The following is an 18,175-nucleotide window of genomic DNA, read 5'->3' as shown; positions in this document are numbered from 1 at the left end:
ATTAGAAAGACAAAAACTAACCTTTGGACGACAATAGCAACACAACTTTCACTTCACCAATAATCATGCTCAAAATCGAGACTATATATCATGTTCAAACTCGAGAGTATATAATTCAAATCACAAAATTCAGTTAAAATCAAATATACTTGCACTATAACACTCATCTTTAATTAAAGTTTAGGGTTTGTGCTCTCACTGTAACGTCCCATTTAATTATTAAGCAAAATTAAAAGAAACGTCACACAAAATAGTAATGTAGAGTAGTCCCGGGGTCCTTAACACAACCCCTACAAACTAGGCACACCACGATGCCAACGGAAACCGGATAAAAGTCTAACAAAATGAGAGTAAAATAGTAAAGCATAGAGCAATACATGGGCCATAGCCCTAAAGAAAACCCATGAAGAAAAATAAACATAAAGTCTAACCCAGATGGCTAAGCAGTGCAATCGTCATTTCCTTGCTGACCGCGGGAACCTCGCCCATTTGCTCCCATCAATTAAATTGATGATCATCGCAAGAAAGAAGAGCGACATACAAGACAACCATACAAGAAACCGGGTAAGCTAGAGCCAACAACATTTTCATCATACAGTCAAATATACTTTCACCATCCAATATCCATACAACAACCAAGCATGTTATGACTTTTCAATCAATACACTACGACTCGACTCGACTCATCCGGATACGTATAACCTGGTCAGATTCACCGGATGCTCGCACTTGTGGTGGATACCTCTGCTCACCCCCGAGCTATGTGTTACAAGTGTTACAATGAATCAATTTCCCTCACCACAAGGTTAGCCCTTAATGAATTTCAGGCCTCCTGCTACTCACACCACAGGAGTCAGTCCGCTCTAGATGAGACTAACTGACTCCTTAGAGTGTCAGGATGCAACCTTACCTTGAATCCTTACCTAGTTATACAGATGGGGCACCACCAGGGACACCCACTAACAGGGGCCATGGAATTACGTCCCGACCACTGAAGCGCGACCTTGAAAGTCTCACCTAGAGACTCCAAGGAATTACGCACTGACACCGACCAAACATAATCAAACAGCCAAATAACATTCATCATGCATGTATATGTTCGTCATCCCAACCTTTAAAACCAACGTCTTTCATGTTCCAGGCCCAACTCATTTCCACTCATCATAAACCATCCATGCATAAGGATTCCCAACTCATCTCGTTATCATGTCTCTTTAATACCAACCATATCATGCTAATTTCACGCCAAGGATTTATTCAAGTTTGTCATTCATAAATTCATACACCCTCTCACACATTCATATTATACCCTACATGCCATTATACAATAATTCCATCAATTTCATACCAAACACAAAAAGAGAAAAGGAGTAACCACTCAACCAGCGCATACCCTCGCCCAAACTCTTCGCTCAAGCCAAGGGGTCTCGCTCAGGCGAGAAGGACTCTAGCTAATGTTGGTACCACGCAGCGGAATGTTTTAAGCGGGGGGTGAATTGGTTTTAAGTAATAAAATTAATACTTTAAAATTTTTCCAAAATTTATCAATTAAATCAAATATTAATTTCTTTTAATCACAATAACATATAAAATAAGGAGATAGAGAAGAAGATTGAACACAAGTATTTATACAGGTTCGGATCAAAAGACCCTACGTCTAGTTGTTAATCTCTCAATAACGAGATTAACTAAATCACTAGCAAGTAACAGATTTACAATCAGATATTAAAAGAGTAAGGAAAGAAAACACCTCTCTTGAACACACAAGAGATGAACACCTTTCTCTGAATCACACAGAGAACCTTGACCTTAGCTTTCCTAGCAACAGCAGCAGCACTCAATCTCCTAGAACACCTCTCAGGAAAAGTTATCGCTCTACCCACACTAGGTTTTTCAAAGCTTCTATTGAGAACACTAAGAGAACTCTTGCAATCACAGCACTAGCACTCTAGCTTCTCAAAAAGGTAAGTGAGAAGTAACTCTGAGGTTCCTTAAATAGGGGTTCCAGAAATTAGGTCAAAAAGTTGAACAGTCGCGCCCAACTGACTAGGATAATCGATTATCAGAGGCGATAATCGATTATTCCAGTGCTTTCTTGAAAAAGTTGGTTTTGCTCAGGATAATCGATTATTCTAAGTGATAATCGATTATCACTTTGATTTTTCGAGAAATACCAGAATTTTCTTGTACAATATTGATTCTAACTAACAACACATGGTCTTCATATTGACTTCCAGATGGCTTTCAGGCTTCTTTTATCATCATCAAAATCTTGCTTCAGCATTTAGACTTGTATTGCTTTTGCCAACAATCTCCCCCTTTTTGATGATGATCAAAACAATATGTTTAAAGTATCTGCAATCAAAATATCTTACAAGTAGATTTGTTAGTAGCACTGGTTGGGTTAAACGTTTAAACTTTTTCTCCCCTTGTTTTGATCATATGAAAAATGTTTTAATAGAGAAGCTCCCCCTCAATGAGACAATGGTAAAGAATAGCAATAAAAAGAGACGTTTATTGAGAAATAATAAAACTGGAAACTGGCATTTGGTATAGACATCTTTTTATAAAAAGTACTTTAACTATGTCATCCTGATCATGTTCAACATATTTGGTTAAATGGTTACAGTTGAAGTAGTAGATAATTGTCATTCTAGTGCTGAGGAGATCCAAGATATTGGTGGTCATAGAGATTTGGATACTGGAGCAGTTACCAAACCCTGTAAGAAAATACATTTTCTAGTTTAATTCGTTTTGTCATTTTGGAATGTAATATTTAAACTTATGCATTGGTTTCCCTCTTGACAACTTTTATGATGTAGGTAGGTCAAAGAAAGATAAGAAAAAAAGAAAACAGGAGGATAGAAATTCCCAGGATAAGGGAGAAGGGTACAACAATCTGAAGGAAGTTTATACTATTTCCTCCGTAGATGATGACCGCTCAAAAGGAATGAAAAGTATGAATTGTTAATATTAAGTGCATTTCTTTTCGTTTGATTTAAAACTCCAAACATTAGACATTCATAACATGTTTGAACATTTAGAGATATCTTTCTTTCAATCTGTTGATCGAATGGATTGTGATGCACCTTTGTTTTCTGTCCATATTTGTCACCAATTTACTAACAATAGTTTCTGAATGGGTACTTCTGAAACTACAGAATGGATCATGGAATACCATCAAAGCAGACCAGGATTGGAAGTATTGCAGCATCAAATTGATGACTTTATAATTGCTCATCAAGAGAAACTGGAAGAGGTAATTGTTTTGACAAACATGCATGTAATGACAACAGAATGATTAGACACACTTGTCATATTAAGCACTGATTCATAAGCATGTTTTTGAATTCCATAAATGTTTAGGCTTTTATTTTTCATATCGTACGAATGATCCCACATTGTTTTGTCTTTATTTTTGTTTTACATGTAATGATTTATTTATGATTGCAAGAAAGAAAAGAAAAAGAAGCCCTTGCTGCTGAAGGGGGGTGGACAGTTGTTGTACACCATAAAGGTAGAAAGAAAACTACTGATTCTGAAACTGGAATTGCAGTGGGTTCGGTTGCTCAAGCAGCCATGGAGAACAAAATGACCAAAAAGAAACATAAAGAAGTTGGTCTTGATTTCTACCGATTTCAAAAGAGAGAAGCACAGAGAAATGGTAAAATATGTATTTGTTTTTGAAAGTGACCTAAAAGTTGTTCTGTTTATGTCAAACAAATTTCATTAATTAGGGAGTTTTCTATCAAAGTTCGGATAAAAAAAATTTAGAAGCTGATGTCATTTGCTTTTCTTTTGTTTCTAATGAATTCCTTAATGTGTAAGTAAAAAAAACCGTAATGTTTTTCCATTTCTATTCCCATATTGGATATTCATGAAATGGATCTCATGTTGCTATTGGTTGGAACTGCTTAAGGAATTATATGATTTCATGTATATCATGCTTTATATCTCATTTTGTTTCTTAGCTCAAGTTGTTGGAAATCAAAACCTAGTAACTGTTTAAATTGATTTTGATTAGATTTTTGTTATTGTTGGTGATCAAGGTGAGATAAACCCTTCTTATTTTGTTTGCAGAGATCATGACACTGCAGAGCAAATTTGAGGAGGATAAAAAACGTCTACAGCAGATGAGAGCTGCCAGAAAATTTAGGCCTTATTAATCAATGTTTTTAGCACAGTTCAAGGTTCACTGTAGTTTTTATGGGGAATCTAGGTTAGTTATGAAGTCTTAAAGTTGAATTGTTCCACAAATCATTTAAAAAAAGATTTCATTTATCATTCCAATTTTGCCGAAGGTATTTGTACATTAATATAGGTAATCATTATTTTATTTCGAGTTACATGACTTTGCAGGGGTGGGAACTTCATTTTTTTTTTGGCAACATTGTTATAAGCTTAACAATCTGTGTATTTGTTAGTTGTCATTTATATGCAAAATTTTGTTAACTATATAAGTATATAGTCTAAATTTGTTAATCTCATCCTAAATTATTTGATAAACTTAATGAAGTAATTAGTTACACTAATCTATCCTATACAAAAATATTGTGTTGTAAATATAAAATTTTCACAAAAAATTATCTTGTGAAAATCATGATCTTAAATATTTTTAAATATACATCCTTATAATGATTGAGAAATGGACATTATTATATATGGTAGTGTAGAGGAATTTGATCCATAAATCTTATAAATTTATTTTGTTTCTCTTTAATTTCTAAGTGATGATGTTTTGATAAAAGAAATACACTATTTCAAAAACTACATAAGAGAGTCACATAATCTTTTACTTGTAAAGGATGCAACTCCTCTTTGGAGTGGACGTGAAAACAAAGAAAAAAGAATTTTTTAATTGTAATTATAAAATATATAATACTCGTAATTATCAATACTCATAATTACCTTATTTATCTACACACACAAAAAAATGATATATATATATATATATATATATATATATATATATATATATATATATATATATATATATATATATATATATATATATATATATATATATATATATGTGAGAAAACACATAACATGTGTCTTCACCTTTTTATTATAGGTAATTTTTATTTGTAATTTATTATGGATAATTATTATTATTTTTGTAGGTAACTTTTTTATCAAAAGTTATTTTAATTTTAAAAAATGATTAAATTTCAAAATGGTCAAATAAAAAATAGGGTCAAATGTTTAAAAATCACTTAAAACAAATAATTAACGATAACATTAGAAAATGAAAAATAAATTGAACACCAAAATGAAGAATTAACTTATATATTAATATAGAAATATAAATAATAGTAAAAAAGTATAGATAGCATAGATTATTCTAGATTATACAAGAATAATTTCTACCTAATCATAAATATAAAAAAATATTAATAACTTGTGAAATTCTTTTTTTATTATAATTAATTTTGTATATATTTAACCATTTTATTTCTATGTTATAGTGGAGCTAACGTTAACAAACTTGCCTAAAATTAAAAGTCAACAAGCATTTTCCAATCATATATATTAAAAATATATCGTTATTGTAATTTTTATCAACAATGTGGGTGTTGATTTAAGGTTAATTCATGTAAATAAGTCATTTTACCTTTTAATTTATATAAAATTTTAATTTATATAAAATGGTATATTTTAAAAATATTACGTGTTTTTTTATCTAATTAAATAGAAATAGAATTAAATAACAATTTTAAAGTTATATTCAAAATAATATACACACATTATACATGGTATATGTCGTAATTATTAAAAGTAAAATATGAATACATATGTATAAATACATAAATACAACCTAAAAATATAAATATTACTATATTAAAAAAGCATTACCAAAGTATTTTTTAAAATATACAGTTTATTCAAAAAAGTAACAAAGTCAATACCATGACTAAATTTGCTTATTCAATAGTTTAGTATAGAACACTGAAATTTATGGTAAAAAAACAATTTCAGTATGGTATTCTTTTTATACATACCAAAAAATTATTTAATCCTTAAATTATTATGAATACAAATGTTTGTATCATTCTAGATTTATATACTTCAAATAATGTAGACACTGTCTCACAAAGGAAAAAATATTATCTAAATAGCCTAAAAATCAATAGCTATGTAGTACCTTAAAATCAAAAACTTTGTAGTACCTTAAAATTAAAGACATTGTCACATTAAACTTCAATTGAGAGATTAAAGACGATGTTAAATACAAAAATTGAGGAAATAGACTTCATAAAAAAATATTATTGGAGGACTAAAACCCATGAACAAATGTTAAGAAACTAAAAGTAGTTTTATTAAAAATTTTAAGAATTAAAAACAAAATTTACGTAAAAAAATTAATGTGGCTGTTATGTCATATTTATAATTCACGTGGTAAGTCAGATGATTTTGATAACATAATAATGGCAATATCTAAATACATTAATTTCAAGTTGAGGAATAAAGACTAATAAACATTTATTAATTAAAAAAATTTGAAAGATGAGAAATTTTAAAATAATTTCTAATTACACACCTATCATTTCCAAATAATCTTTTATAAAAGTGACTTTTTGGATTATCTATTGTAAAAGCGTTTCAGAATAAATTTTTTGAAATTTCTAAACATGATTTTTAAAATAGGATCTTCGAAATAAAGTGTTCAGAATTCTAGAACACATGAAAAATACTTCAAAAGAGTTTTTCAGAATAAACTTTTCGTAAGACATTTTTAGGAACACGTACAATACTTTTTAAAATACAATTTTTGAAAAAAGATTTAGAACATTTTTGAAACACATTAAATGTGTATGAAACAAGTTTTTTTTTTTTCCTTTGCGATAGAGAACAATGATGACATAGAAGAATAAATATATTTTAATATTTTTCCAATAATAGCTAGTGCATTTAATAATAATGGAAGTGTAGAAAGAAAACTGCTAATAAATTGCATAGCCCTTTTACGACCACGATGACGTGGCAATGGAAGGTTTGTCTTCTCATCCCATATTGCATGTTTTTAATATGAAGATGATTGAAATAGAAAAATAAATAAATAAATAAATAATGGATTGAGATAGAGAAGTTTTTTAAATTTTTCTTTTTTTTTTGACAAAAATTATAACTTTCAAGTATTAACTTGATTAAACATTAACATAATTTTTATAAAAATATAACCAATATTTAAATAAGTCAATATGTATTAATTAGAAGTTTTTCTAAACTAATTTAAAAAAAAACACTATATAATTTATCTATAATATAAGTATAAAAGTAAATATTGAATCCTTTATATTAAACTCATCATTCAATAGTGAATTAGTTTAGGTTAAATCAGTTTTGACACAATCAAAATAAAACTCAGCCTGGTTTAAATGGATTGAACTGGGTCTGGGTCAGATTAAATCATCGATAATGTAACCCCATGAATACCCCTCCACTTATTAAACAAAAAAGAAGAAAAAAATGTTTTCAAGAAAAACAATTCGTTGATTAGATATACTACATTTTTTTAGTATTCAAGAAATTTGAAACACAAATCTTAATAGCTACATGAATACTTGAATTCCACAAACATTACATCTTACAATAATTCTAAATCTTACATTATCCTCTTAAATACATTTTTAACTTTAAGGGATTAAATACATTTTTTGTTCATTTAATTTTTTTCCTATGCAACAAAGTAATAGGAAGAGCAGTGAGAGAAGTAGGAAAATGTTACATAACATCATTACTCACTCCCTAGAACTATTGCCTTGTTCTTCCCACCAAACTACTTTAGTTCCCACATATCTTTAACCCTAAAGATAGAGGTTTGGACCACCTCACCTAAAAATAAGTAATAGGAAAAGTGAGTAGCATGCTAAAACTTCAATTGTTTGATTGGTGACAACACCTTCCATGAAGTGTTGGAATTATCCCAACACTTTAATTTCTCCTATCTTTTCTGGAAACACTTTGTAAGATCACAATCCCTTTGTTCATATTACAATCCTTTCCAGACTGTCCAACAATATCTTTCTTGGTGAAACATGTGTTCATTTTCTAATGCAATCATTCCACTCAATATAAAGATCTTCCTCCAATGGGGACCACAACAAAATGGGAACGTGGAAACCACATGGTTGTCGAATGCTAGATTCTCTGACTTTACCAAAGTCAATGGTTCAAGCTCAATTTAACACTTTTCCCACAAATATCCAACTTCAGTGACAATCTTATTTGAAGCACCATTAGAAACTAACAAAAAAAAAAAACCAAACTTTTAATTTGCCATATTATGATAAACTAACCCAAATCTGTCTGATCCAATTCCTGTTTAATCCCCACCCCAGGCTACCACAACTCATAATTTTGCACGAAACAGGTAATAATTACATAATATTAAACTGAGCCGAGACATCATTCTTCTTCATTGGTTCTAAATTCATGACTTGGTTACAAGGTTGGAGAAGAGGTTGGTTTAATGCCATTAGATGATAAAGACCCCACATCTGGCTAGGGAAAATGCAAGGTCCACATAACAAATTAAGAATCAGGTCCATGTTTGGTATAGCCTCTTTTTTAAAGCGTAAAAAAAATCTATCTCAAGAGAGTTTGTTAAAATAAGTTATTGTTTCATCAAAATAAGTTAAGGCAGACAAGCAACAATAGTTCCATTTCTAGGATTGAGTGTAGTACTGATAGTATATAAACTTGGGAAAAAAATGTACACACTTGCAGTAACAGACTAGATAACTGACTTAACCTAAATGCTCCAAGAAAGATTCTCCCAGAAAACACTGACATTTTCCACCTAGTTGACAATGCAACGACAAGCTTTTACTCATAGCAAGTCAAGGCATCTTACTTTCTCTTGTCATTTAAGGTTACAAGCGTTTTGAGCACTCCAGGGCTTATCTTGTCTGCAAGAACACCTGACTCGGATAGAAGGTAAGCTTTTTCCTTCATAATGCTCTGTAGTTTCTTTGACTCAAAGTCAAGCTTCGCTTGATCTGTAAATAATTACATGGTCAGTAAAAAAGTATAGCAAGCAATTTTTATTGAAAATAAGTTTTCGATAAAAGGACTTCACTTATAGCTATAGTTCAAAGTTTGGACAATTATAATAGTAACGATCAATAAAAGAACATGAATGGAGATAGTCAGTCTCAACACAACCTATAAACTATAATGTTGGTGTCATGTCATTTGCTTATATAAGTAAAGATTATGTATTACACAATTAAACATAAATTAATATAAAAAATAATCATAAAGTCCCGTGTCAACAATTCAGATATAGTTCTACACAAAGAATAGTTCTTTTAAGTGGCATTAGCATTTTGAAACCGCAACAGCGCATTAGACAAAAGCCACATTTACGTAAAATTACATTCTTTTCATTGTTGCAGCAATTGCAATTACAATGACTGAAGATAACCAAAGTGGGTGAACATCTAGGGAAATTTTCTGACTTTCTTTTAGTATTTTTCAAATGGTTAGAGAATAGGGTGGCCAAAAACATGTTTCCAATATAGTATGAGCTGCATGAAACTTGTATTCTGGCAAACAGATCTGTTCCTGGAAACATCATCCATGTCGGCTCAGAAGTGTTATGGTTGCCACAGGTGTTGCAAACCTCCTGAACCAAAGGTCTTTAGCTCTCAGGAACTCCCCTCATCATTGACTCGAAAGGAGATGGAACACTGCTCGTTGTTGTCCGAGCCCTTTTCCTTAATGCAGTAAGTGCTTCTCTATTCCCATTTCTCAATCTATCATTCTCAACCAGCTGTATTTTTCCAAAAGGGAGAATTGTATAACACATTTGATAGAAAAGCAATTAAAAAGAAGCTTTTATAGGCATAGTAAACAAAAAATAATAATAATGTTGATTGGCATTGTGGTATTAAAGTGATTTTTGTACATAGTAATAAGGAAATAACATTGGGATCAAGTAATTAGTTACTTTGTGAATCCAAACTGACTGACAAAACTCATTTGGCACTTTAGTTGGCTTTTCGTAGCTTTTGGTGTGCAAATTGAGTTCTGTTTTAACTTATTGCAGAGGGTAATATAGTGGATAGTAGAATGGACAGTATACCAATGATACTAGGGAAAAAAGAAATGTAACACCAAAGACATCTAATCAAAGAACAATTACAACAACCAACACTAAGGTTTCATAATTTAGGAGAGTTAGTTGCCCAACAACTTTGGTAGATGGGTCAAGGTTAAATATAGTTTTTGTCACTTAGGGGGTGTGCTTAGCTAAAAGCTTCTTTCGGAAAAAAAGAAGCTATTATACCATATTTTTTCAAAAGCTACGTTTGTAACTTATAGATCAAACATTGTTGTGTTCTACAATAATATAGACAAATGATTGACCTTTAAATCTTCCTGTATAGTTTTGCCTATAGTTCTTCTGATTCCAGTACTTCTATGCTTAGTTTTTATGTCTCCATCATGGTTAACAGTTATAACCCTTTTAATCAATATTAATAGTTTTACACATCACACTTATTGATGAAACTTATACACCCTTTTAAAAGTAGATCATGATTAACAAATGTTTTAATCATGTGCAACTTAAAAGAAATAAACCATTCTAAAATTATATATGGTTAAGTTGCACATGATTAAACACATCAGGGTGACATGCTAGTCACGTGTCAATCACCTGACGGAGTTTGTCAAATTTTAACAGAAAAATTAACATAAGAAGTTTCTGCATTTTGAGAACCTTGAGAATCTAAACATGCCTTTTGAAGTCAAGAGACAAAGTTGTACAAGACACAGATCTCAAGATGCTAATCTGTAGTTTTCCATGATTAATATGCTACAAAACTATTTCATCTTGAGGAGATATGATTGAAATTCGAGGAACTATGTACCAGACTCTTATTATACTTATTCATTTATGAAACGAGCAGGATGTTTTCACCATAAATTTGTGTAAAAACCTTGGAAGAAGGCAACATTAAGGAAAGTAAAAGAAGAATACATTAGATGTGAGTAAAGTGTCTCAAATTCATCCATATCATGTTCCCAAGACAATATTTGAATACAACAATAGATTCTGACATACATACTTCATACAAACCAAGGAAAAAGTTAGAAGCTAGAGTTTACTCCTTTTTAATGAATTTTATTACTTACTTAGTTTATAAGTCTTTGAAAAAACATAATCAACTTCAATTCATAAATTTGAATTACCTGTTGTCGGGCTAAAAGATGGTGCTCAGCTTCCACTTCCAATTCTGTTAATTTTTTTTGGAACTGTTTCATGCTCTCATCCATATTTGAAGAAAAGAAACTCCTGAAAGAATTAAGAAAACATTATCTAGAGAAACTTGAGTAAAATATCATCAAAACAACAATCATTCAGTTGAATCAAAATGGAAAAATAATGCTATCTGTTAAGGCAAAGAAAGGCAACACCGTAACTCACAGAAAGGAAAAAAAGCTTACCTTTTAGACACAAATAGCATAATCAAATTTCTTCAACATATTCAACTCAGAAGCAAAACACATAAATCAATGACAAGGCTGAAACTAAACACTTTACGACATTGCATAAACGCATTAGAAATTCTTACCGGGTGTAGAGGCGATTGGAGCTCGAGCTAGGGTTTTTAAAATAAGGGATTTTCGAACCTAAGGATGCAACCCACAAAGGACAAATCAAATTGAATGCAATTGGGAGAACAACAACTTTCTTTAATATAAACACATTCTTCGGAACTGAAATAGGGTTCGATGCACGAACCTCTACAGATTTAGTATACCATTGCATCCTAATATAAGTTTAATGGCACAAGATTTAGTAACAGATTTGATTCATTGCTGTAAAGAGTATCAAATTTTACTCACATTTAGTGTTAGTAACAAATGCAGTATATTAAAAAAATGTCATGTGTCTAGCTATGACACTCCCAAGTTAATACATTGTCAGCACCTATACCAGAAAATCTTACAACTGAATTCAAAACGGATGATTTCAATTAAAAAACAAAACATTGCACTTGATGTAACCAAAAAAATAACATTGCATTGTGACACAAACCTTTCATGGCAGGGGCTTTTGTAACAGCTTTTGACTCCTCATTAGCTTCTTGGAAGATGTACTTTTAGTTTATAAATGAGATCTTGCTGCTGGAAAGTAACAAACAATAAAGATAGTGGATACCTTTAGCTTTTGAAGTAGCATCGCCAGCTTATCGATCTGTTTATCAACCTCATGGATATAATACCAAAACAAAGAATATCAGTACATGTAGGATATTAAACTGCACACTATTGAACAAACTACATGAAGAAAAAGTTGATTATTATCCCCTTGGACAACAATATCTTTCAACTTCCAGCCTATTCTAAAATAATATCTGCACAACAAAAAACCCTAGAAAGTAATAAATTTACAGAACCTGGAAGGACCAACTAAACAGAGACAAAGCATGAAGATGCAAAGGAGGACGAAGCTCTGCAAGAAGAAAACGAAAACTGATTTAACAAATTAACACAAAAGTAGAACAAATTGCTAGAATCTCAAAACCATATCGCAACGTATGAAGTGAATGCAGATCTAGGAATTGTGCCATGCAACAGCGCTATAGTCGCTGCTTAAATCAAAGCCCACAAATAACGTGTGCTCATTTATCCCAGTATCTCAACACACTCAAAATTAAAGGTAGCATTCACATTTTCTTTCTCCATAACATCCAAAAACAACTCAATCGAGTTAGACAGTTAAAACCACTGAATGGGGTGGATTGACAAATAGAACACCTAAACGCATATTTGCACGCATCGTCAACAGACCCAACAAAAAAAATTAAGCAAAAAATAAAACAAAACTCCGATTCTCTGTTTCTTGATGAGAATAAAAGAACAAATACCATGAAATGTACATAAGCCTCAACACAACAGTTTACTTGAACACAATAGTCGCTCACTCATTTAACATCACAATGACAAGCATGGCGAAGAGAACCCTAAAGACAACGAGGATTAAGAGCACAAGAATAGGTCTTGATTAAAACAATGATATTAATTCAAATAACAAGAATAGGGATTGAGCATAAACAATAGACAACGGTGAGTAAAACCAAAACAAAGAGACTCTAATCGTTTATAGAGAAGCATTACATTCAATTCAAATAGTGAATAGATAGACAAAGAGAATCTTGAGAAAAGGGGGAATTGCACGAGCTCGTGCCACTGCCACGACGGCGAAAGAGTAAAACTGTGTTTTGAAGTGAATGGAGAGAAAATCGAATGAGAAATGAGTGTTCACACCAATTTTTTTTTACTACATTTTAAATTTTTGGTAAAAATCGGAGTCTCTCTTCTGTCTTTCTAATTAAAATTTTGTTAAATTTTTTATTAAAATTTATTAAATTTATTTAACGTATTAAACATATTTTTTAATTAATAATTTAATACAGAAGAAAAAATATGTTGAACCGTATAAATATATTATAAACTATGTTTGAATCATTAAATAAATTTAACAGATTTTAATTAAAAATTTAAATACACATATTTTTAAAATTTGAGATTAAAATTTAAAAACAAAATAAAAAACCAAAAACCTATTTAACAAATTTGGGGTTCAATCTATATAACTTCTAAACTGCCTCCCAATTTGTATTTCTAAAACCTTTATATTTGTTTATAGAGTTCATCTTATGTCAATATAATGATAGAAATGTTGAGAATTCTAATAGATGCATAGACAAACTTGTCTAATGAATATTCATAGACTTGTCTAATTAATTTATGGAGTGACCCATCCAATATTTTTTTTAAATACATCTAACTAGCACATGGATAAACTTGTCTAATATGTAATGATAGGTTCATTTAATTAGTATATGGACAAACTCGTCTAATGTGCATTAATAGACTCATCTAATTTATGTATGGATAGACTTGTTTAATATGTATTGTTAAACTCATATAAATTAGTGTATGAACAAACCTGTATAATAAAAATGTGTCATATGTAATCAAAGCAACATGAATTTCATAATTAGAGAAAAAAAAATAAAGTTTAACATAAGTGTTTGCAAATACAAAGCAAAATAAAGCTCCATTTAAACATAATTGTTTATCTTCAACCACAAAAGATTTGTCTAATATGACTCATATAAATTTGTGTATTAATAGACTTGTCTAATACGTATTGTTAAATTCATATAATTAGTGTAAGAACAAACTCGTATAATAAAATGTATCATATGTAATCAAAGCAACATGAATTTCATAAATAGAGAAAAATAAAATTTAACATAAGTGTATGCAAATACAAAGCAAAATAAAGCTCCATTTTAAACATACTTGTTTATCTTCAACCACAAAAAACAATAAAAATATCAATTTTAATTTTAATAAAAATATTTGTATACCATTTATATAAAATCATATTTTATTTTAATTTAGAGATCTACGAAATTGCTTATTTTTTTTTAAAATTATAACAAAATGAAAATACAAGAATCAAATTGATATTAAAATAAAGCACTTAGATGTGATACATAATATTATCACGACCATATCACACTGTTACTACTATTACTATGTCATGTGGTACAACACATGTAATAATTTTTAATTTTTTTAAATAAAAAAAGAAAAAAATTAATAAAATAATAAGACGACTCGTGACATCCTCTAACATATTAGTAAAAAAATTAAAAATTGAAACAAAATAAAAATATAAGAATCAAATCACATCATTTAATCATTCTTACATAACAAATTTTTAATTTTTATTAATATAAAAATCAAAAAATCACGATATATAACACCTCTTTACAACAAAATATATTGATACTATAATATTAACAAAAAAGAAAAAACTGATTGCGTTAAATTTTTTAAACAAAATTTAAACTAAGACACAAAAAAGAAAAAGACTAAATCTATATTTTCCAACAAAAATGTGAATGAATAGATAATTTAACTTAGATAATGGCACGACAGAATCCTGCACATGCATCTACGATCAAAATGTCCGGTGTGAGTTCTTTATACACAAGTCAACTACAAACAAACAAATCACTATCTTTTTTGTCGTTTTTTTTTTCTGAGGTTCAACTGAGCTGCTAAATTCTATCCTCTAAATCCTAAACCCTTCGATACAAGAGTTTGACTGAGTTTACCAACTCATAACCGATTCTAGGACGATTTAACCAGGTTGGAGTGTGTAAATGCAAATGACCCATTTGCAGTTTTTCCAACCTGAAATTTGATCCACCCAAGAAAGAAAGAAAAGCAGAAACTCATAACACTTTTCTTTCAAACTGTAATGCTTTGCAGGCCTCGAAATGCCGCTGTTTTCGCTGTTCATGTTTTCAAAGCTTCTTCAAGATTTCTCCATTCCTCTTCTCCCCAAACTCACCCCAATTTCCCAATCCCACGCAGCAATTCACCCCCTTCTCATGTCATTAACCCTTCCTCTCTTCTCTCTGATCTTGTCTCTTGCTCCCACAGCGACATGGCTGGCGTTTTGGCTCGTCACAAACGAGAATTAACCTCCAACCTCGTTCTTGGCATTTTGAGGGGCTACAAGCAACTGGGTAGGGCCAAAACCTTGAAATTTTTCTCCTTGGCCGGGTCCCACATGGGGTTTGACTTTGATGATTCCGTGGTTGAGTACATGGCCGATTTCTTGGGGAGAAGAAAGCTCTTTGACGACATCAAATGCTTGCTGACCACAGTGGCGTTTCACAAGGGTGGAGTGTCGCATAAGGCATTGGCCATTTGCATCAAGTTTTTGGGGAGACAAGGAAGAATCAAGGAAGCACTGTCATTGTTTGAGGATATGGAGACTGTGTTCAAGTGTAAGCCTGATAACCTTGTGTGCAACAACATGCTTTATGTTCTCTGCAAGAGGGAATCATCTCTGGAGATGATTCAGCTTGCACATTCAATCTTTCACAAGATTGAAACCCCTGATACTTACTCCTGCAGTAACATGATTGTTGGGTTTTGTAAGTTTGGTAGAGTAGAGTCAGCCCTTGAGATTTTCAATCAAATGGAGAAGATTGGAGTGCTCCCTACTCGATCTGCTGTTAATATGCTTATTGGGGAGCTGTGTTTGACGAGTGCAAAAGAAGGATCTGTTGAGAAGGTGAGAGTGAGGAACACTCGGAGACCATATACTATATTAGTTCCTAACATGGGAGGAAACAGTGATGCAATGCAGCCTGCAGTTCAAGTGTTTTGGGCAGTTTCTAAGGCTGCATTGTGTGAATGTCACAAAGTGAAGGAAGCTAGTGATTTGTTTGGGAGGATGTTGAGCCTTGGCTTAAAGCTAAAGTTGGTTGTTTATAACTCTGTTATACTTATGCTGTGTAAATTGGGAAAGCTAAAGGATGCTACCAGGGTTTTTGAAATCATGAACAAGAACAGGTGTCTTCTTGATGATTTAACCTACGCTGCTCTGATCCATGGTCATGGTGAGGGTAAGAACTGGAAAGTTGTTTATGATTTACTGATTGAAATGTTGGGTTTGGGATTGCTTCCAAATTTTGACACTTACAACTTAGTGGAGAGTCTTTTGAGAGAACATGGTAGGTTGGATCTGTGTGTTAAATTGGATAGAAAATTGGAGAACCAGAAGTTGCAGAAGTTGTGCAGAGGAGGTGAACTAGATGCTGCTTATGAGAAAGTGAAATCAATGCTGGAAAAGGGTATTCCTTTGTCAGCTTATGCCAGAGACATTTTTGAACAGGTGTTTCAGAAGTGTGGCAAGCTAAAAATAGCACGTCAGTTACTGGAGAATACTGAAAGAGTTCAGAAGGCTGAGGAGATTGACAAAACATAAATATTTAGAGCAACAAAATTCAAATCTGTTGCTGTTGGAAGTTGGAAGAATTTAGGTTTCATAATGATACTTATATTTTACCATAACTTTTTCCCTCAATCTTTTATTAAATATAGGAGGAATTGACCCTCAATTGTTACCAACATACATTGAACAATGGACTGCTACTGTAATCCGTGACTATGGTATTCATTACGAAAAAGAAGTCCAATCTTCACAAGAAATGATCGCCAAAGGTGAAACCTATTTAGGTGATATAGCAAGAGCATGTTGGGAATCCTTTAAACAAAAATACCCATCAGAATTAAATACATTAGCAATAGAACCTGGTCCCAATATTTATAATTTCTGTTCACTAATACAGAGATTACTCACCTCCCAATCCGTAAATGATGGGAATACACTCAGACAAAGAATTTATCTAGGACACCTAGAAAGGTTGTCTATAACATATTTTGGAAAAATTAAAGAATTTCTACAAGATTATCTCATGTATGCCTCCATAGCCGGATGCTTTCATGATATAAGCGTTGGAGAAAAAATGTTTCTCAAACTTCCAGGAAAATTAGGTCAGAAAATTAGAGAATCCTGGAAAAACGACGAAGTAACTCCCATGTTAAATAACCTCTCAATAAGAATACAACACATTATGAAAATAATGGAAGACACTTGCACACATATTGCAATACAAAAACAGCTAAAAAATTCTGATTCCGGAATTTGTAAACAGATATACACTCCACAGCAATACCATCAAAACAGACCAAACAGAAAACCTATTCCCAGAAGAAGACCTAAATATAACCAATCTTACAGTCAAAGGTCTCAAACTTCTGTACAAAAACCTTCAAATTCTAGAAAAACTTATACAATAAGATCCTCAAATTCTAGAAAACCTACTCTAAACCCTGACAGGCACGTCAGAAAATTTAGAGAAAATAAAAATTACAAACAAGCATTAAAATGTTATGCTTGTAACCAAACTGGACATTTCTCAAGAGATTGTCCAAACATAGCAAATCTCTATACAAAAGAAGCAGAACTTGTAAAATCCTGTCACATGAATCTTCTTCCGATCGACGAAGATGTATCTACTGACTCTGAAATATTATCAGTAGTTAGTATAACAGAATTCAATGATGAAATCAATTTAGAAAAACAACCCAAAAATTATGATTTAATAAATGATTTCACAAATAATGAATTTATCGAAATTTATCCTAAAGAAAATAATTTCGAATTAAATGACAAATACAACGAATTAGGAGAAATATTAGATGATTCTGGATATTATCTAATGAACATAACTGAAACAAATATATGTTCCCATACATTACAATACTTTTCAGGACCAAC

The 18,175-nt window shown here is 31.4% G+C and overlaps 2 protein-coding genes and 1 pseudogene across 3 annotated transcripts; 2 read left to right on the top strand and 1 right to left on the bottom strand.

The window, feature by feature from the left end:
* The first annotated feature begins 2,619 nt into the window (after window positions 1-2,619).
* Window positions 2,620-4,394, top strand: LOC146886734 (uncharacterized). The gene is made up of 5 exons (XM_085671849.1): window positions 2,620-2,722; window positions 2,823-2,957; window positions 3,162-3,257; window positions 3,452-3,664; window positions 4,081-4,394. The coding sequence occupies exons 1-5, from the start codon at window positions 2,620-2,622 to the stop codon at window positions 4,164-4,166; spliced, it is 633 nt and encodes a 210-aa protein (XP_085527975.1). The 3' UTR covers window positions 4,167-4,394.
* A 4,234-nt stretch (window positions 4,395-8,628) lies between these two features.
* LOC114182758 (uncharacterized) lies at window positions 8,629-13,128 on the bottom strand (annotated as a pseudogene). Its single transcript, XR_014994385.1, has 4 exons — window positions 11,586-13,128; window positions 11,203-11,305; window positions 9,513-9,778; window positions 8,629-9,002 (listed from the first exon to the last, which is right to left on the bottom strand). The product of XR_014994385.1 is annotated as an uncharacterized LOC114182758 (transcript).
* A 2,170-nt stretch (window positions 13,129-15,298) lies between these two features.
* LOC114180450 (small ribosomal subunit protein mL104 (rPPR9)-like) lies at window positions 15,299-16,819 on the top strand. Its single transcript, XM_028066766.1, has one exon. It carries the CDS (start codon window positions 15,299-15,301, stop codon window positions 16,817-16,819), a length of 1,521 nt encoding a protein of 506 aa, XP_027922567.1.
* The last annotated feature ends 1,356 nt before the right edge of the window (window positions 16,820-18,175 follow it).

Source organism: Vigna unguiculata, chromosome 4 (genome assembly GCF_037176805.1).
Source record: "Vigna unguiculata cultivar grain cowpea cultivar isolate G323 ecotype 2 chromosome 4, ASM3717680v1, whole genome shotgun sequence".
Lineage (NCBI taxonomy): Eukaryota > Viridiplantae > Streptophyta > Magnoliopsida > Fabales > Fabaceae > Vigna > Vigna unguiculata.
The sequence above is the reverse complement of the archived record's forward strand: the minus strand, read 5'-3'. Positions and strand labels throughout refer to the sequence as shown.

Bases quoted from the DNA above. Each gene is read 5' to 3' on its own strand.
- LOC146886734 (XM_085671849.1), top strand. From the start codon at position 2,620: ATGGTTACAGTTGAAGTAGTAGATAATTGTCATTCTAGTGCTGAGGAG. The intron at 2,723-2,822 runs GTAAGAAAATAC...TTTATGATGTAG, and splicing joins TGGAGCAGTTACCAAACCCT to GTAGGTCAAAGAAAGATAAG. The intron at 2,958-3,161 runs GTATGAATTGTT...CTGAAACTACAG, and splicing joins CCGCTCAAAAGGAATGAAAA to AATGGATCATGGAATACCAT.
- LOC114180450 (XM_028066766.1), top strand. From the start codon at position 15,299: ATGCTTTGCAGGCCTCGAAATGCCGCTGTTTTCGCTGTTCATGTTTTC.